The sequence below is a fragment of the Primulina eburnea genome, chromosome 5, assembly GCF_022965805.1.
Source record: "Primulina eburnea isolate SZY01 chromosome 5, ASM2296580v1, whole genome shotgun sequence".
Taxonomy (NCBI): domain Eukaryota; kingdom Viridiplantae; phylum Streptophyta; class Magnoliopsida; order Lamiales; family Gesneriaceae; genus Primulina; species Primulina eburnea.
Window position 1 is genome coordinate 5233073 of NC_133105.1, and position 21116 is coordinate 5254188.

The 21116-nt window shown below is 35.9% G+C and overlaps 3 protein-coding genes, 1 long non-coding RNA gene and 1 pseudogene across 4 annotated transcripts; all 5 read left to right on the forward strand.

Moving 5' to 3' along the window:
• The first annotated feature begins 2190 nt into the window (after nucleotides 1-2190).
• Nucleotides 2191-3582, forward strand: LOC140832624 (uncharacterized). The gene is made up of 2 exons (XM_073196738.1): nucleotides 2191-2663; nucleotides 2915-3582. The coding sequence occupies exons 1-2, from the start codon at nucleotides 2322-2324 to the stop codon at nucleotides 3326-3328; spliced, it is 756 nt and encodes a 251-aa protein (XP_073052839.1). The 5' UTR covers nucleotides 2191-2321; the 3' UTR covers nucleotides 3329-3582.
• A 2325-nt stretch (nucleotides 3583-5907) lies between these two features.
• LOC140832627 (neutral ceramidase 2-like) lies at nucleotides 5908-9290 on the forward strand (annotated as a pseudogene).
• Nucleotides 9291-10656: 1366 nt separating this feature from the next.
• On the forward strand, nucleotides 10657-11917 carry LOC140832626 (uncharacterized). The gene has a single exon (XM_073196740.1). The coding sequence runs from the start codon at nucleotides 10906-10908 to the stop codon at nucleotides 11761-11763; it is 858 nt and encodes a 285-aa protein (XP_073052841.1). The 5' UTR covers nucleotides 10657-10905; the 3' UTR covers nucleotides 11764-11917.
• A 966-nt stretch (nucleotides 11918-12883) lies between these two features.
• On the forward strand, nucleotides 12884-13645 carry LOC140831663 (uncharacterized). The gene is made up of 2 exons (XR_012117907.1): nucleotides 12884-13389; nucleotides 13498-13645. It is a non-coding gene; the product is annotated as an uncharacterized lncRNA (long non-coding RNA).
• Nucleotides 13646-16767: 3122 nt separating this feature from the next.
• On the forward strand, nucleotides 16768-20669 carry LOC140832625 (L-ascorbate oxidase homolog). Its single transcript, XM_073196739.1, has 8 exons — nucleotides 16768-17009; nucleotides 17104-17213; nucleotides 18015-18285; nucleotides 18652-18754; nucleotides 18842-19187; nucleotides 19452-19817; nucleotides 19920-19998; nucleotides 20172-20669. Exons 1-8 carry the CDS (start codon nucleotides 16887-16889, stop codon nucleotides 20394-20396), a joined length of 1623 nt encoding a protein of 540 aa, XP_073052840.1. The 5' UTR covers nucleotides 16768-16886; the 3' UTR covers nucleotides 20397-20669.
• The last annotated feature ends 447 nt before the right edge of the window (nucleotides 20670-21116 follow it).

Consider the following 21116-nt stretch of genomic DNA (forward strand, 5'->3'; position numbering starts at 1 on the left):
GTTTAGATATTTAAATCGAGAAGTGGACATACATATATTCATTTTAAAAATTATTAAAAATAAAATAAAACATATAAAAGAAGAAATCGTACGAAAATCACGAAGAAAGTGAACTGGAATGTTGTTTGATCTCCTAGTTTACTAATCATATTATTTTTATTTTGTTATTAAGCAAAAACTTGTGTGAGACGGTCTCACGAGTCGTATTTTATGAGAGATATCTTATTTGAGTCGTTTATGAAAAAGTATTATTTTTTAGAGTAGGTCTCTTGTTAGACGGTTTCGCGAATCTTTATCTTTGAGACGGGTCAAATATATCGATATTCACAATAAAAAGTAATACTCTTAGCATAAAAAGTAATATTTTTCATGTATGACCCAAATAAGAGATCCGTCTCACAAAATATGACTCGTGAGACCGTCTCACACAAGTTTTTGCCTATTTTTTATTGTGATTATCATTAGAATTGACCCCTCTCACATATAAAGATTTGTGAGACCGTCCCACAAGAGATCTACTCTTGTTATTATACTAATCGACAAAAATACCATGATTCATTTTTAACCCTTAAAATAATATTAACCTAAACGTTTTTTTAAACAAAATATTTTTCGACTCTATTTTGCCAAAAAATTATTAATATGAAAATTTTAAAAATATTCATAAATAGATTGGTCATTCAAAAATAAATTTGAAATTAACCTGAAATATTATTATTTGACGATATTATTCAAATCAAAAGGTTGAGCTCAAATTAAAATGAAATTATACTTGATCCATCGTAGCTAGACAGGTCACGTTGATGTAGGCCCCACATTACGCCGCTCCCACATGCGGCGTCTACTGCTTTTCCACCGCCCATTTCACCAGACGGCCCCATTCCCCATTCTTCTATTCAGATCTCCAGAATCTTCTTGGCCCCTAATATAGTGCCACGTGGAGAATCTCAACTTTGGGCCACCGCCTCTCTTCTGTCCTTTTCTTAATTTAGCCGACAACTTGTACAACTCCACAACGTGCCCTTTCTCACGTGGCCGTATATGATTGGCTGTTGCTTTCTATGGTGGACTTCTTGCCTGTCTTCTCCATATTTCTCCTTTCTTCTTTCCCATAATTGATGTGCTACTCTCACTCACAGCTGGCCTTTTATGAATATAATGGCCTTCTTCTTTCTTTTTCTTTTTCTTTTTCTTTTTAAATTTAATGTAATTTTAATTTTTTCCTGAATAAACTTCAATTATGAATTAGCCAATTCCATCTGTGCAATATGCTTCAAAAATAATGGTTCGAATCGATTTAATTCCACCATATGTCCAATTTCGACAATCCAATCAAATTCAAAATAACATGATTTGGTTCGTATCGATTTAAATGTTCTGCACCAAATCCAACATACAAAAACTTGTGTGAGACGGACACGGTCTCATGAGTCGTATTTGTGAGACAAATCTCTTATTTGAGTTATCATGAAAAAATATTATTTTAGCATACGGTCTCACATAAAACCCACTCAATCGAACATCTCTAAATCCACAACGATAAACGCGCTAATTGTTCATTAACCATACATTTTTTTTTATTTCCAAAAGGAAAAAAAAACATGGTAACCAAAAAATTAAGGTAAGTTTTGTCAAAAAGAAAAAAAAAAAGGAGGATGGAATCCAATAACCTTCAAATTATTTTAGAGTGGGTTTCATCTGAGACCGTTTCACAGATCTTAATCTGTGAAACGGATCAATCCTACCCATATTCACAATAAAAAGTAATACTCTTAGCATAAAAAGTAATATTTTTTCATGGATGATACAAATAGGTGATCCGTCTCACAAATATGACCCGTGAAATCGTCTAACAATAGTTTTTGCCATTATTTTAAACCAATAATACACCTCATATAACGTAATTGTCAAATTGACAAGTCTACGATGAGTCATCACTTTATTATTAAATTATTTATTTATATTATCTAGCATCTTTCGATAAGCTTAATTTCTTTTCGTACGTGCTACATATACTTAATTATATATATTGGTATTATTAAATAACAAAAATTTAAAATAAAATTACGTGTCAAGATGGAGCAGTTGATTTAGTTGGGGCCCACACATTAATACAAAAAAATTATTTATCGAAATTAAATCTTAATCGTGTCAATTCCGCGTCATAATTCTCCTATATAAACCCCGCCAGCTGCTTCTCTTTATACATTCGAAATCAAAGCTTCTACTTTTACAGATACTCAATACTGATCTCGATTATCATACATCTGTATTAGATTTTGTTTTCTGGGTTTTTTTTGTTAAGTTAAGGAGATTCAAGAATGGCTGATTACCAACATCATGAGCTGAAGAGCGAGGAGCCATACGCTCCCACCCCCGTTAAGATTGAGGAAATTGATCAGCCGGTGGAGGCCTCCGATCGTGGGCTGTTTGATTTTATCGGGAAGAAAAAGGATGAGGAGGCAGAGAAGAAGTGTGATGATGATAAGATTGCATCAGAATTTGACGACAAAGTTCAGATTTGTGACGAGAGGAAGGAAGAGCCCAAATTTGATGTTTATGAAGATCCTAAACTTGAGGTTTCTGAAGAGCCAAAGGAGGAGGAAAAGAAGCACGAAAGCTTGCTGGAAAAGCTACACCGAAGCGGCAGCTCCAGCAGTTCTGTAAGTGTTTAATTATGAGATTCGTATACGTGATTTTTGAATAAAAAATTGTTGATTTAATTGTGTTTTTCGAGGCCAACAGTTTTGCATGTCAGGATGAAAGATACTTTAATATTTTGGTTTCATTAGTTGCTTCAAGTATCGAACCAATTAGCTAGGCAAGATCAGACCCAACACCAAAAACATAAACGATATGTATTGATTAAATCTCCTCTTGATAATATTTTGGCATTTTCTTGGTTAAAATGCAGTCTAGCGATGAAGAAGTAGAGGAAGGAGGTGAAAAGAAGAAGAAAAAGAAGGGCTTAAAAGATAAGGTCAAGGAAAAAATAACCGGTGACAAGAAAGAAGAAGCAGCAGAAACCAAGTGTGAAGAAACATCTGTACCAGTCGAGAAGTACGATGAAATTCATACCCCCGAGCCGGAGGAGAAGAAAGGATTCTTAGATAAAATCAAGGAGAAGCTACCCGGTGGAAAGAAGACCGAGGAAGTGCCGGCACCGCATCCGCCGAAGGAGGAGGTGGGCGAGTACTCCACCGCGCCGGAGGCTGAGGGCAAGGAAAAGAAAGGTTTCTTGGATAAGATCAAGGAGAAGCTTCCAGGCTACCACCCCAAGGGTGAGGAAGAAAAGGAAAAGGAAAAAAGAGAGGAAGCATGCCACTAAGGATCCAATCCCCTTTATTTTATTTGTGGCTTTCTTCTTTATATTATAATAATACATATTTATCATACAATATTTATTATTTTGTAATTTGAAGTGTTCATGATTGTGTGTTGTTTGGCCTTCTGATTTCTTTGCTTTATTTGTATTCACTCCGGGGGATGTATTTATCTTGGTTTGAAGTTTCTATGTATTGAATTTTTTAAATTAAAGTGCTTTTATGTATGAAATATATATATTTTGGTTTTAAAATTGAATATGCTTTCTTCTTTTACATTTGTCGACTACTCATAAAAGATGACCAAATATGGAATATGAAAGAGTGCCGTGCGTCTAAAATATTCTAATGAAATAAGTATAAAAGATAAACAAGTTGTTAGTTCCTTAAAATCTACAAATGTCATGACATTATTCAAGATAAGTTCGAGAAATGCTGATGGTGACATTGTTTATAGTACTAATTTTTTGTGAAAACGATAAAGCTACTACTTTGTTATCGAAGAGGATGTGACGCATGTTTTTGAAAATGATGGATAATGAAACCTCAACCGCTCTTGTTTACTTTTTTTAAAAAAAATTAAAAAAAGTAAACAAGACATAATGCTATAGCACACAGATCTTAATTGATTGGGCAAAGCCCCTGTTGCAAGAAGGGAATTCTCATACGTTACATAATTAAAGGTTTCCTTGACCTTTAACCAAAGAAAAAATAACCTAGGAAAAATAGGCAATAGCACTACAATTATAATGGGAAATAAAGTCGTTTAGGAAAAAAATTCTTTATATACACTAGAAATAAAATAAGAGGAGAAGGTCAATACTATTGCATGCAATGAAATGAATATACATAATGGGGAATGGGGGTAAAATTTCAAAAGTGGGTAATTTGTGAGAAGGTTTTATGCATTTATATTTGTGTAGGACCGAATACTTGTCATTTTACTAAAAGTTATAACTGATGACAATCATACAAATCAAAAATTTTAAATCTTATAGCCGTCTAAGCGTAATGGTTCAAACGCTCTCTCATAAGAACAATTATTGCTTCTCAACTATCTCTCCTCAATAATTACATTCATTGTAATCAATGAGAATCGAACTCGTTACTTTGTCTCTGATACCAATTGGAAGACCAAGCGTTAGTTGTTTTATCAAAATTATAGGCGGTGATACCATTGTAGCTCAATTCTTTTATATCATATAGCAGTCCAAACGCCACGGTTTTTAATGTTTTCCCAGCAAATACAGTTCTTGCACCTCAAAAATCCGTGATACGGGTCGATCCGATCCATATCTACAACAAAAAGTAATGCTTTGACGTAAAAAAAAATAATATTTTTTTCATAGGTCAGTTCGATATAAATATCAATCTTATAAAATCGAACTATAAAACTTTGTTACAAGAGCTTTTGTCAAATTTTAAAGTTTGAAATAGTTGCATCAATTTATTATTGAATGTGACATATTGAACTTGATGTATTCTCCGTCCTAATCTAGTAGGCCATTCACAGTAATCCACGAAGGTCCAAAATATTTCAAGGTTACACTTTAATATGGATAAATATGATACATCCGATCATAATCCAATTTTATTCACCAGTTTGGTCTGCATGGAATGAATTTAAAAAATTCTTTTTGCTTACACTATAAAAAAAATAAGAGGAGAATATTTAAATTTTCGATTCTCCAAAATATATAATCTAATTTCTATATTTACCTGAATATATAATTTAGGTTTTACATTTAATAATTACTTGCTACTTTTATTAACTAAATTTTGGAAAACATAAAATTAGAAGTTTGAATTTTTTTTTAAAAAATAAATAAATTTATATATTTGAGCCATATGAATTAATACGTATTTTCAGATGAGAGACTCAGACTTTTCTGGTTCCCGAGTTTATTCGAGCTGCTTACACTCATCATTAATTTTTCATTTACCTGAAAATCGAAATTACAAGAATTTAGTTTCAACTCTTTTCAATAAAATGTTAGTTAAAAATGTTAAGATTAAGATTTGGACCTAACTCAACCCCAAAAGTTAGTTCAAGTGGAGGATTATCTAAGATCATATATACAACTCTCAGTTATTTTATCCAAACGATGTGGGACAACTAACACACCTCCCTCACGCCCAAGAATAACCCAATTATAGGCAGAACAAGTGACCCAACTATGGGTAGTCCAACACATAACAGTGGAACCTGAGCTCTGATACTATGTTAAAATTGGAACTTAACATAACTCAACCCCAAAAGATAGCTCAAGGGGGCAGGATTGTCCAAGACCATATATACAACTCTCAGATATTTTATTCAACCGATGTGAGACAACTAAAAAAAATTAATTGGGTATATATAAAACCAATTTCAATCCCAAATTCCAATGTTGTGATACATATTTTGATTTAATGCATTAAAAAAAATTCTACAAAAAATCACCATATTTTCCTTCTCTCACTGCTATTATTTCATTAATTCATTATTTCTTTTTTTTTTCCTGAAAAATTAATTCATTATTTCTATTCAACTACAAAAATATATAATTGATAGAAGAAAGAAAAACTCAGCCGGAGAAGCTGCAACTCTGACCACAAGAAGAGACAAAAGTAATCTTCCTTATCGGAGCATCCTAGGCATATTTTCTTGTGCCAACTAAGAATATCACTAATTCCACCTCAAAATCATGACAAGAAACACTAAACCTTTTGCGTATATATATATATAATTCTCCATGATTTTACATGGTAAGATGGATGTATAGTTGAAATAGTGGCAAAATGTATGGCCATTCCAGACCTCGATATTCATTCATCTCCATACGCTTGTTCCTAGTTTACTCCTTATTGCTAGTTGCAGCCCATGCAGAGTACTTCATAGGATTGGGGAGTTATGACATGACCGGTCCGGCAGCCGGAGTAAACATGATGGGATATGCTAACTTGGAACAGGTGACCGGAGGCATACATTTTCGACTAAGGGCTCGAGCGTTTATCGTTGCCGAAGAAGATACACAGGGAAATAGGATTGCTTTTGTTAATCTTGATGCAGGAATGGCTTCTCAACTTGTCACTATTAAGGTGATGGAGAGACTAAAATCAAGGTACAATAATCGATATTAATGATGCATTTTGTAAAGATATTTTCAGCTGCCTTACAATCGAAAACCCAACAAAATATTTTCAGCTGCATCAATAATATCCATTGATGTTCACATACTCAGTTTTAGCTTATATATAATATTTTGTTGGGTATGTAATGTGAATGTTGTAATTTGAAGGTATGGAAATCTTTACAACGAAAATAACGTTGCAATAAGTGGAACTCACACACATGCTGGTCCAGGGGGATATCTACAGTATATAACATACTCTGTCACTTCTCTCGGATTCGTTCCACAATCTTTCGACGCCATTGTTACTGCAATCGAGCTTAGCATTGTCCAAGCTCATGAAAATCTAAGGCCTGGTTCCATTTTTATCGACACAGGTTAAATAAAGGCAACGACCATTTAATTACCATATTTCATATGTACAAAAGATTTTATATTAATGGGTGAGTTATGGCTTGTAGGAGATGTAGAAAGTGCTGGAATAAACAGGAGTCCAAGCGCGTATCTGTTAAACCCGCCTGAGGAAAGGGCTAAGTATCCAAGAAACGTGGATACAATAATGACCCTTTTGAAATTTGTTGATAAAAACAGTGGGAAAAGCATTGGTGCTTTCAGTTGGTTTGCAACACATGGAACTTCCATGAGCAGAGCCAACAAGCTTGTAAGTGGCGACAACAAAGGAGCTGCTGCCCGGTTTTTCGAAGATTGGTTCACTTCCACGAGTAAAAATTCCTCTGTTTCTTCCTCGAGGAATGGAAGAGTTTCAAGTAAGTTTATTGTTAAAAAATTTGAAATGTCGAATCCGTATGATAGAGTTATTCTAGGGTTGGTTTCTAAATGATGAAACTGGAAAAGGTGCATTGATGAAGGAAGCTTCAAGAATAAATGCGACAGGGGGGCAATCGTGCCAGAAAACGACTAGCCAAAGCTCGAAAGTGAGGAAACAGAATGGATCACGGTTTGTAGGAGCGTTTTGCCAATCAAATGTTGGAGATGTAAGTCCGAATGTGCTGGGAGCATTCTGCTTAGACAGTGGAAAGCCCTGTGATTTCAACCACTCATCATGCCACGGCAACGATCAGCTTTGTGTAGGCCGCGGACCAGGGTAATTATCTTGGTTTAAATTTAGTTAATATGAACATCCAAATTAAGATATTTGATTTATTTATGAACAAATTTTTGTTATAGATATCCTGATGAGATTTTGAGCACTAAAATCATAGGGGAGAGGCAATTTCGAAAGGCTGTGGACTTATTTTCGGCTGCTAAAGAGGAAATCAATGGAAAGATCGATTACAGATTGGTGTTCCTGAATTTCACTAATATTGAAGTTGTGTTAGATGGAAACCAGGTGGTGAAAACTTGCCCTGCTGCACTCGGACCTGGCTTTGCCGCAGGGACTACTGATGGACCCGGTGTTTTTGGTTTTCAGCAAGGGGATAGAGAGGCAAGTACATTTTCATAATCGACTATGTTATCGTCATGTTTCTGTCTGAATTTTTTGAATTCACTAGATTAATGAGTTCTGGAAGATGGTGAGAGATACCATCAAAGAACCAAGCCAATATCAAATTGACTGTCAAAAACCGAAGACTGTTCTGCTCGACACCGGAGAAATGTTTCGGCCTTATGCTTGGGCGGTACCATAGTTTGATTACCTTAAGAAGAACATTGTTTCCAAGAAAACGTGTATACAAAAAAGAAAGATGGCCTTCAATTCCTGCCGTTTATTTCATTTTACTTTCATAATCTTGCAGCCAGCAATTCTGCCAATTCAAATGCTGAGGTTGGGGCAACTGATCATTCTATCCGTACCAGGAGGTCTGTAAACTATTCAATTTTTAACAGTAAAACCAAATGAAATCCGGAGCTAAGAATCAACTTTCTTGTAATGGGGAAATCCACAGAATTTACGACAATGGCTGGAAGAAGACTAAGGGAGGCAGTGAAAGAAACACTGATAAGTTCTGGAAATGGAGAATTTAGCAATGATACCTACGTAGTCGTAGCAGGCCTAACAAACACGTACTCTCAGTATATAACCACTTCTGAAGAATATGAGCAGCAAAGGTATGAGGTAAGAAATATCCAAAAAGACCACATGCTTCATGTAAAGGCATTCCATTTGAAAAGCACCCTTCTACCGAAATGTGATGTGTTATTGTCAAATGATTATGCAGGGTGCATCGACACTCTACGGCCCTTACACGTTAGCAGCGTATATCCAAGAATTTAAGAACCTTGCACATGCAATGGCGAAAGGAGATAAAAACAATGGAACCGGTTTAATCCCTCCTGATCTCTCATCTGTTCAAATTAGTCTTCTGCAAGATCCATCCGGGGATGCTCCTCCAACGGGGATAAAGTTCGGAGATATAAAACTGGACGTGAATGGGGACTCTTTCGAAAAGGGAGACAAGATAAACGCGACGTTCTGGAGCGCAAATCCGAGGTATGATTTGCTGACAGAAGGGACATTCGCCGTGGTTGAAATGCTTCAAGGGGGACGATGGGTGCCTGCTTATGATGACGACGATTTCAGCCTATACTTCAAGTGGGACGGCCCCTTTTTCGGTCCTTATCCCTATGGCCTCTCAACGATTGAGTGGCAAGTGCCACAAGATGTCAGTCCAGGAGTGTATCGTTTGAGACACTACGGATCGTTTAAGACATCCAAAGAATCACCAGTTAACTATTTCACGGGGGCGTCAAGTGGACTCACAGTGTCATAGAGGGGTTGGTTTAGCCTTAAAATCATCTTCATTTAGCAGAAACCAAATGGACAACTCAAGCAAATGTAGTGCATCTGTTTGTCATGAATAATGGCAGATCCAAATAAAGTTAATCGACATACCATTTGGGTGTTTATCTGATCATTAGACTCACCAAGTTAGAAAACTTCATTGCTTAACTTCTTCGATATATTTTGGTTGTACTAAAAAGAAGAAATCTCATGATTAGGTTTCTGAGTTGGTTGTTTTTCTTTAAGCACCATGATTGTGCTATCTTCGGCCTGTCTTAAAACCCATGCCTCTTATTCGGTAGAGATCAAATACCTATCTTGGAGTGGATAAGCCACACAAATTCGCATCGAGCCAATACTTGGGGGGTGAAAGAACTCTAAAAGTGCAAAAGAAGACAAATCAATGCAATGATTAAGGCATTTTTTTAACCAATTAGAAGGCCAAAATCTAATTTAGGCCAACATAAAAGATGGATATTCTTTTCTTTCCTCTCGACAATCCTTGTATTTTCTCTTAAAAAAATCTCTTTTGAACATCTTTGTTTGCTCATAGACAAACAAAAAGAATCCAAACACGATCCGCGTTAATGTGGATTTTCTCCCCCTGCGGCTGGAGGGTGTAACGAATATGTATTCTACATGTGCTCTCCGGGATCGTAATGGTAAACACAACATTCACATATTCCCACCCCCCACCCCCCCTAAAAATCCCCTGTTTTCTACGGTTGTTTGGCGAGAATAATAAATATATAGCTCATGCAGATGTTGTGCTGCGCTAATTGCAACATCCACCGCACAATTCTGTATTCTAATTTGTAAGAAAAATAAAGTGGATTAACGGATTGCCCATGAGACCCGACCCGACCCGACCCGTTCAAATTGGTAGGTTGAATTAATTGGAGGGAGTTGTTATTTTTCTAAATAACTCCCAAATGCTACTTGAATATATACTATTATCAATACATGAATAGTGACCGAAGACTTTTGCAAGCAAAATCTGCCATGCCAACCTTATTGGTAATCATACATTTGAATCTTTGTGTAGTAAATGCCAAAGGAAACCAACCATTCTTGCGTTTATCAATCTTAATAGATTACGAATAGGTGCAAATTCAATATGAATGAAAATTTTATTATTGTACAAATGGGAAAAATACATATATTTTAAGCCCACAAAAAGCTCTTCACGTGAATACATCGATCAAAATATATTTCAATCTTATAAAAATGAGTGACCATAGCTATGTTTACTGTTTTTTTATTTATTTATCTTATTTTAATTGCTAATTATATTATAGTTCCAACCTTCCCGCGAACTACAATAGACATTATATTCTGTATTGCGATCGAACAACCTATGTGAAGAAGCATGTATACATTGTACTGAAGATAGATATATTTAAATAATTAATATTAATAAATGCAGTCAGACCATGGTTGAATGAATCCCACTAAAGATCGGGGGGCAAGGAGACAACAAGGAATTATAATATAATCCATGATCAATATTCAATGCATTACACACCAACACATCAATGATTGCAGATTTGATGTTGGAAAATGAGACATTTACATTTAAAAGGTTAAGTGTACCCATATTGCAATCACATGCAATGCAAATCCCACGTAGAGCGATTGTCTCACTATATATATACAATCACAAAACAAACAAGCAATTTCAAGCTGATGATCAGGAACAAACCAGAAGAAAGAATTAAGTCCAAAAATGGAGGTTTCGGCGCAAGTTCCCTTTAGGTCCATTAGCTTGCCATCGAGGCTACAACCGGTTCATGCCACGAAGTTTGAATCCGAGTCAAGAAAGCTCAAATCTTGTTTTTCAAAAAATGTTCACTTTACCTCAGAAGCCATTCAATCTGGTATATTGGGCTTAGCAGACTTGTATAATTCTGTTGAGGAACTAACACGTTTCCATGCTGCTCGACATGCACTTATCCGTCTACGGCAACAGGATGAATCAATCATGGGCTCGGTCGAGTTGCTGGATTCTTGCAACACTATAAAAGAGCTCGTTCAAATGATCAAAGAAAACGTTCGATCCCTTCAGTCAGCTCTGCGCCGAAAGGGCATGGAGAACTCCAGCATCCAACAAGATGTAGCCAGATATTTTTGTTGCAGAGAGAAAATGAAGAAAGATATTGCTAGGACACTAAAAACACTAAAGAATTTGGAGAACAAGAATGGAGAAGGAAGCTTTGTCAGTGCTTTCGAAGAAGTGAATGGGATCGCTATTGACATTTTCAAGTGTCTCCTAATGTTCTTGTCTTGGCCAATGGCTAAGCATGGGGGTTGGAATTTGGTTGCAAAGTTGATGACCACAAAAACAGCGGGCTCTAGCAGAGATTTTAACATGATTAGTGAGGTGGGCAGTGTGGATATCGCACTAAATTCCCTGCAAGGAAGAATTGGAAATGGTGGGGATAGTGTTCTTGATCATGTACAAATAATGCATAGATTAAAAAATCTCGATTCTTGCCTTGAAGGGATTGAGGCAGGATTAGAAAGATTGTTTAGGAAATTGCTTACAAGTAGAGTCACACTTCTCAACATTCTTACCGATCGGTGAAGTAGTATAAGATCAAACTTTGGTGTTGAAGAACTACAAATTCTTGTAGCATGTGATTTTATGCGAGAAGATATGATCATATCAATCGGTACTATTTCATTGTTTCTCGCGAATGTCACTGACAATTTGTGTATACAATGATTAATGTAACCCCTAGTCGAAGATCACGGATTCTATGCCCGAAAGTAATACCCAAATCACAACACAATTTAATATAACGTTCTTGATATAATATAAACTAACCAGATCACGACACAATTTTGCGTTGGATTTGTTCACGGCAATGTAACGTAGAAGAACACTTATTTTGTGAATAATAATATGTATTATTCATTCATTGTGAAACCATACGTATACAAGGATAAGAAACGTAACAGACCACAAAACTTGGAGAATCACAACTGACTTCTAATAACAGAGAAGACCATAAGAATAGGAAAGAATACAAAAACTAATTACAACAAATTTTTTGAGGTTTTTAGAACCTGTACGGTCACATGATGGTACTAATATGCCATCATTCTTGAATCCACCTTCATGCGGGAGACAAAACCAACAGACAGTATTTCTTAAGTCGGGGGGAAAGACAGACATGATTCATTAGATTGTTTTTAATTGTGATTAAGAGAATATTATAAAATTAATCATTCCAGCTCATGTACTCCACCCTCTGCATAAAATGACAAATTAAAAAATAAAAAGATATTACAGAATGTGATGACAAAAATTTAATAATCCCCCACCAAACATATACCATTTCATTATAAATTTAATTACAAAATTATACTAACAACTTTTTACCAAACACAAATGTATCTTCAATTATGTACTTCAAGTTTTACTACCTATATTAGATTATTAATTTTGCAATAATAATATTAATCATCCAAAGCAATAGCTTGTATGAGACGGTCTCACATGTTGTATTTTGTGAGATATATCTCTTATTTGGGTCATCAATGAAAAAAATTACTTTTTATGCTAAGAATATTACTTTTTATTATGAATATCGATAGGGTTGATCCATCACATAGATTAAAAATTCGTGAGACCATCTAAAAAATCTAAATACGTCGTTTGTTATATGCAGATATTGAAAAGACACTGATCCTCGGGGAAATGAATAAATAAAAGAAAAGCTACAAAGCTCGATATCAAACCAGTCCAAATTAATTTGGGCTGATTGAATGTACTTCTACAAATTGGTGTTAGTATTGAGGCCCACAATTTTCGCCGTTCACCCCAATTTCCTACCCAAGTCGACAGACGAGTCGATTCGTACCAGTTCAGTCATGGCATCGTCGGCGGCCGACAGCGGCGGTGGACCAAACCCAAGCGAGCGCAGGAAGACCCTAGGGTTTTTCAAGTCCGCCATGGAGAGAAAGCAAAGCTTCATTCAATTCTTCGTGATGACAGGAATACTTCTGCTAAGCGCCAAGTCTGTAACCCAAAAGTATCGCATTCACGAAATCACGGAGCATATCGCCTCTCTAGAAGAAGAACAAAAGGGCCTCAAATCCCGTATGAATCATATCAAGCAAAGCCTCCTCTCTGAAGCCGCGCTCGAGCCCACCGGCGCTTTCGCCGCGAGGCTTCGCCTCCTGTTCGGGGATGAAAGTAACTGATGTAGTTTTCATAATGAATTTTTTAGTACTACTGTCTTATTCACTCAAACGCGTGACTTTCTTGGATGAGAAATTGAGCCCTGAATTACATGTTATTGAGCTTGGGCAGGTCATTGCTGCAGCTGTGGTTTCAGGTTTAATCGTGTTTGTAATTTCACGGTTTATTCGTCAAATTGGTGCTCAATTAACAACTTTGGTATAGCAATGGGATTGGATTTTTTTTCTTTTGAGAGAAAATGAGATTGGATTTTTGATAATTTGATTGTGGGATTTCTTCAACGGAGATGGCTTAGAAATTGTGGTAATAAGTTCATTTGAACTATGGCAATTTTGCATTTTGCGCATAGTTTTGGGAAGCTTGAGTAACAAATACTTATTAATCTGCTGATTAAAGTAAATGCTGACGATCTTGTATCTTTTCTTGCATATACTGTTCATAAACTTAAGGTGCATTTAAGAAATATCTCCAGCTTTTAATGTCATGAAAGTATTGAATTTTATATGTTTAATATACGCCGGTTCTTTGTTGAAGCTATTCATTCCATGTCATTGCTTTCTTTATTGTGTATTGCTTGTGCATTCAGTGTCCTAGGCTATTATGGGCTAAGTCATGGATCGATCTCGTTTTGATGCTATTTGTTTCATTTGGCTGTGAGCCATGTTTCTCCTTTGTAGTCAAGAAGTTTGATTGGGCGACAATGCTCCCATCCAAGAACAACTAGGAAAAAGGTTTTCGAATGTGGAATTTGCTTCCCCTTGGACGAGATTAGCAAAACCTTCTTGTTTCTTGATGTTTATCATTATTATGTTTTATTGCAATGCTTGAGCGTTAGTTGGATTGGCGCCTTGTTTGGTTGCTTTCCAAATTATCAAGTGTTTATATAAACTTTATTAAAAAATAACAATGATAAAGTGGTATAGTTGGAGTGCAGTTATTGCATCATTCAAGGATCTGTAATCACGGCACATGCACTCCCAAATTTACAAAATTATGATATTGATTGGGAGTGGTATTGGGAACATTTTTGCCAAAAATTCACGTTTGCACAAATTCAAGTGGATTGCGGCGCTTTCCTTGATATGTTCCTTTTTAATACACACTAGCGACCGGATGGGAAAGTCTTTCCCCCCGGTGGATTTGAACCTTTCACTGGGCATGGAGCTCAAACACCCAATGAAAGTTGGATGCTACACCAAGTGAAATCATCAGGTGTAGCATAGGTTTTGTCCAACCGGATATGTATGGTAGTGGTTTTGAATAGGATGATTTGATTTCGATGCAGAGATTTGATTTGACCAAAGATTTGAGTGTACAAGTTATGACTGTCGTGGAACCAATTTTCTCCCCAAACTGGTCGATCCATTGAACTAATTCTATTCCCTCCCTCTATATTAACATTTTACCTCTGACCTAATAGCCTCCCACTACTTTCCACTAATCACTCTGTAAAAGAAGAGAGGATGCACATAAGTTTTGGGGAATTGAATAAAAATAGATCAGGAGATCGACTAACTTGAGGGAAAAATGGCTTCAAATACACTAATCAGAATCCATCGATTTTTTGAGATATTTCTACGATACATCAGGAGTGTTTGTTGCTCATGATCAGAATGTTGGCAGAGCGTAGACTAGTATGTTAGTCTCTAACGATGTGGTGAAATTTTAACCATTAGATCGTCTACACATGATATCAATTTTCATTAAAATATAAAGAGTTCACATCATCTAAGCTGTGGAGAGAATTACTCATGTGGATGATAGTTAGAGAGTAGCTTATCAAAAGTCAAAATCCTAAATTTAGCCTTCGCTCTTCGAACGCTCGAAGTGACATCCAAAATATTCAAAAAAAAAAAAAAAATGGAATTGCTTGCTTCGTTGCTATCTCTATGATGTCATTTGGAATACAAATATACTTTATATAACTAACGTGTACATAAGTAATGTGTAGATTTATTTGATCTATTATTTTATTATAAACAATAAAATTATAATTAAAATGCATAGATTTCTTCAAATCTATTTCCCCAAAAATACCCTAAAACTTTGTCATTCTTCCACCAGATTAGACATATCATTTTGTCCCCTTGGACACATTCTTTTGTAAAATAATACATAAATAGGAAATTCAATGTTAAGAAAATTGTTAATAAACGGAGGTGCAAATTCGAATTTCATACCAAAAATTAGTCTCACCAAAGATTTATTGGTACAGTGACAAAGACGAAATATTACAATCTTACTTATGTTTAATTAAAGCTTAAGTGTAAAATATATACTTAGTTTTTCGTATAATTTTAATTATCTCAGACAAAATAGATTATAAAATAATTATATAGAAACATAATCAATTCAAGAATAATGTAGAATTTTATGATGGGGGTGGCGGAATGAATACTCCAAGATTTTTCCAGGTGAAGACTTTCAGATTGTTTGAAAACAATCTAAAAGTTTAATATTTCATTAAAAATTATTAAAAGTTTATAATATTGATACTGAATTCTGAAACTAAAAGCTGGCACTTTTTTGCATATTAATTAAATGCACAGTAAGGTCAAACATAATTTTGAACTTTTTTTTTCCATGTTTTGATTAAATTATCATTTTACTCTGAACTTCTCTCTTAATCTCTTAATTAACTACTGTTTCATTTTGTTTTTAGAGCACTGTCTTAAATTGTACAAGTTCTACACAAATAACTTAAGATCCATGGATTTTAAATCGATTGATTTCAAACGTATTCAAATATATTTTTGTATTTTTAGATAAACAAGATCTTAAACTTTAAATCCACACGACGCATGTTTATATCATGTTTCATGTTAATTATGATGAATTTCAAGTTCAATAAATAACATATACATTTTAAATTCATTTTACTCTCTGTAACTAATGCAGAATAAGTAAAGTATGGATTTAAAATTACATTTTCATTCCATCGTTAACAATAAAATACAATCAAAATCTATATATTTTTGAAATCCATCCGTCCAAATAAAACCTAACAAAATTCATATCAGCACACCTACAACCCACTCATCCACAACAAATGACCCAACGATATCACATCCAAATTCTATCGGCATCTGCTCGCTCCAAACTTGTCAATTCCCACGTCCATTTTCATGCAAGAATTCTATACTGGCATTGGGATGACGTCCCAACACTTGATCGAGGCACACGTATTTTTTCATGTGATGCAATGCATGATCGTTTACTCGTTTTTTCATTAAATCCGATTTACCCCCAAGTTTGTAAAAGCTTGGCTAGGACACTCTTAATTTATCTCCATCACGCGCTTGACTTTTATTCGAAGTCGCTACACATGTATGTGGACCGCACTTTAGTTCAACATGTCATATCCCAGCTTCAACTTTCCTCATTTGTATATTAAACACCAATCCAACATGTAACAAACCACCTACGTACAATACACTCTTCTTTCCATTTGCTTCTTCAACTATCTGCATCACAAATCTCTGCAGAAACCAAGAAAAATAATGCAGCTGAGATTAGCTCTCTTGTCTCTTGTTTTCGCCACTGTTGCTGCAGAAAACCCTTACAGATTCTTCACATGGAATGTCACTTACGGCACCATTTATCCCCTCGGCGTCCCCCAACAGGTTCGCACTTTATGTTGCTTTATACGCATTGGATTATTGCAAGTGTTTGCATCATGATGTTTATGTGTTCTTCGCGGGATTTCGATTTGTGTAGGCTATATTGATCAATGACAAATTCCCAGGTCCTGAGATTTTCTGCGTCACCAATGATAATATAATTGTCAATGTGTTCAACGGTTTAGACGAGCCTTTTCTCATCCACTGGTATGAACCTTCTTTCTTGTTCTCTAATAATTTCTTTTTCCTTTTTTTCTTTAATAATTTTGAAAATTGAACCAGTTGATACTGTAGAGTTTTTAGAGAACTTCTTGTTTCAAAACCAACTATATCGTCATTGAATGAGACATCAACCTCCCATATATTCAATAAGCGAAGATATGATTCAAGTTGTAGTGTAAATTTCTTTGATACACGCATAAACAAAGTTAAAATAATAAACTTTGAAATCTTACATATATAAAAAAATTGTGTAAATCTTCTAATAATATGCCAACGGGCTATATATATATATATAATAAATTAAAATATTTTATTGTGCCTGTAACGTATAGGAGATTATAAAGGGAGAAGGATAACCAAATTAAAAACTTGTGGCGGTGGGAAGTGAACTTTACATCAAAAAGTTTGTCAACTTAACTCCACAGCCTTCTCTTCTGTTACGTAAACATCGCTTTTGCATTGCGAGAAATATGAGTCAAATTTTTTGGATTTATCCTTAGATGTTTTGGTAAAATATTTATTAACCTGAGTTTGTCGATCATATTTTACCGTATATTGAAATGTATAATGTGTATTCCTGGAGAAGGGAAAATATAGGACATTAACGTTGTCGAATTTTGTGCGATGATCAAACAAATCGATGAATCAAGTCGTCCGTAAAAATTAGTCTGAGAACTGGAGTGTACAGACGAAATCCTTTTGAATCTTATAGCATAAATTTGCATTATCGCCTAACAAATCACTTTGCACGTTGTCTAAAAGAATTTTTTTTTGTAAAAAATTCAGGAATGGGATCCAAAATAGGAGGAATTCATTCCAAGATGGAGTGTATGGAACAACTTGCCCAATTCCTCCGGGAAAGAACTTCACATACATTCTTCAAATGAAAGATCAAATCGGGAGTTTCTTTTACTTCCCATCTCTAGCATTTCACAAGGCAGCCGGCGGATTCGGAGCCATTCGGATTGTAAGCCGGCCTTTGATCCCCGTTCCTTTCGACCCTCCGGCAGATGATTACACTCTACTCATCGGAGATTGGTACAAGGCCAATCACACGGTAACTATAATAAACTAGTCTATCAATCAAGTTTTTGAAAAATCAGCTACATTTTGGCCATGATTCATCATAATTTTTAATTATTTTTTGTTTGTTTACATTCGAAGTAGATCCATTCCTTTTTTTATGTCAAAAGTCCTACTTGTAGTGCATGTGCTCAGCAGTATTAATTGTTTTGATTAATGATTGGTCAGTGGTGCTGTGGGGGATTGTACTAATTGTGTATTGGCCTATAAATTGGGGTGATGGACTTTTCAGTTAATTGAAGGGATTACTTGCGATATGAAAGTTTAATGATCGATTATTTTTGTATCAAAAAATGCCATCATGGTATGCATTTTCATCTTTTGCAATTCGTTTGCACAGGCATTGAAGGCAGTTCTTGATAAGGGCAAAAAACTACCTTTTCCAGATGGAATTCTTATCAATGGCCGTGGCCCAAATGTCACATATTTTACTGTTCAAGAGGGTACATGAACTTATGACTAACAATACAATGTGAAATTTATTTGTATTTCTTGATCTAACAACGATTATAAACCTCTAACCATCCCAGGGAAGACATACCGTCTTAGGTTATGCAACGTTGGGTTGCAAAACTCGCTCAATTTCCGGATTCAAGGACACGAGATGAAGGTGGTCGAGGTAGAAGGAACACACACAATGCAAATTAGCTACTCCTCCCTTGATATTCATGTGGGACAATGCATGTCGGTTCTCGTCACGGCTGATCAGCCACCTCAGGCATACTACGTAGTCGCCTCGTCACGTTTCACCACTCCTATCCTCGTTACAACCGGATTTCTCCAATACGCAAGCTCGAATAGTCCTGCTTCTGGACCATTACCTGGTGGACCAACCACGGAGATCGATTGGTCCCTTAACCAGGCGCGTACCATCAGGTATGCTAAACTTTTCTTTTATCCCTGGACGTTGTTGTGTATCTCGTTTCATTTTTTGGGGATGCCTGTAAATATAGTCTACAACACGAGCATTAATTATCATATGATCCTATCAAACATTTATCACAAGCTAGCCAAGATTGTCTATTGACAGGCAACCTTGCACTTGTGAATTTATGTTGTCATGGAAAGAAGTCGTGGCATTTGGGACATTACATGTCTTTTTTTAAGGATGAAACTCAAATCTTATAATTGTTTCTGCAGGACTAATCTTACAGCGAGTGGACCAAGACCGAATCCACAAGGCTCGTATCATTACGGCATGATACCTTTGGCGAGAACCATCAGGCTTGCAAGCTCTGCAGGCCAGGTGAATGGCAAGCAAAGATATGCACTCAACAGTGTGTCCTTCCTGCCGGCTGACACTCCTCTAAAACTGGCCGACTACTACCAAATAAGTGGAGTTTATCGAGTGGGGAGCATATCTGATGCACCCAATGGTGCAGGAATATATCTCGATACGTCTGTGTTGAACACAGACTATCGATCATTCGTTGAAATCGTTTTTGAAAACTACGAAGATATCTTGCAGAGCTATCACCTCAATGGCTACTCCTTCTTTGTAGTAGGGTGAGCGCCTTAATATTGAGTGAACACATGCGCGCATTCTTTTTATGAGACTGTCTTAGTATATATATATGGTCACACTGATTTGATCTAAAAATCAACCAGAATGGATGGAGGGAAATGGAGCTCAGCTAGTAGGAACCAGTACAATCTCCATGATGCAGTCTCTCGTTGCACAATTCAGGTAAGAAGAAAATTCGGAGGCGGACTCAGGAAGTCGAGAGAGCCAACATCTGGATTTCTATGCAGTTCTAGAATTACTATATTTGAGATTTCTTTCTTCAGTTTTTTTGTTTTAAAGGGGTCCATTCGGGTACAAAAACATATCCTAAACTTGGTTAATTTGGGCTGTTGCAGGTATATCCTAACTCGTGGACGGCCATTTACGTGGCACTGGACAATGTCGGAATGTGGAATCTGAGATCGGAGTTCTGGGCTCGGCAGTACTTGGGGCAACAGTTTTATCTTAGAGTCTACACCACGTCCACGTCGTTGAGAGACGAGTACCCGATCCCAAAGAATGCACTTCTTTGTGGCAGGGCTAGCGGCCGGCACACACGCCCCCTTACTATATATTCCTAGTCCATATACCATTTTAAAGAACGAAAAATTTCCAGCCCGATGTTTAATTTGCAACATGGATATTATAGAAGACAGAAGAAGTAGAGGCATTTTCTTGAAAATTGAAGCTATGGAAATGACATTTGTACAATTTATGTTAATAACCTCAACTCAAGGTCACACAACTTCAAGGTCACATTCTTCTTGTTCATTGGCTTGCCAAGGGATGATGTTATATAATGAAAGATTGTGAGTTCGCATTCAAGATTTTTATGAAATTCGCAGTGTTGTACGTTCGTGTCTTTAACAGTCGGTAAAATTGTATGAGATTCCCACGTCTCCACTCTCAATGATACTCTTTAAATAAAGGCACTAAATTCCAAAGATTTGTTTTTCTTAAAAAAATAAAGGTGAACAAATGTATATTTGTGAAATTTTAAATGATGATTACAAAATACTAAGTTGGGAACAAGAACAACATTTTTGTACCAACACTATTCAGAAGAGCAATATTATCATTTAAGGCCGCATTTGATAAGGATGATTGAGTACGATAATGATAGTTTATCGTCAAAAGACTAAATAACACTCCCTAGCCAATATTAACAATCCTTTCCTTAGAATTTGGAAGCAGTATAACTGAATACACCGATAACAAAACCTCGTCCGTGTAAGTTTAGAGACGTCAACAAAATTCTAGGAGTTTTTGGAGTTTGGAGAGGTCATTTCATAACTAAATTA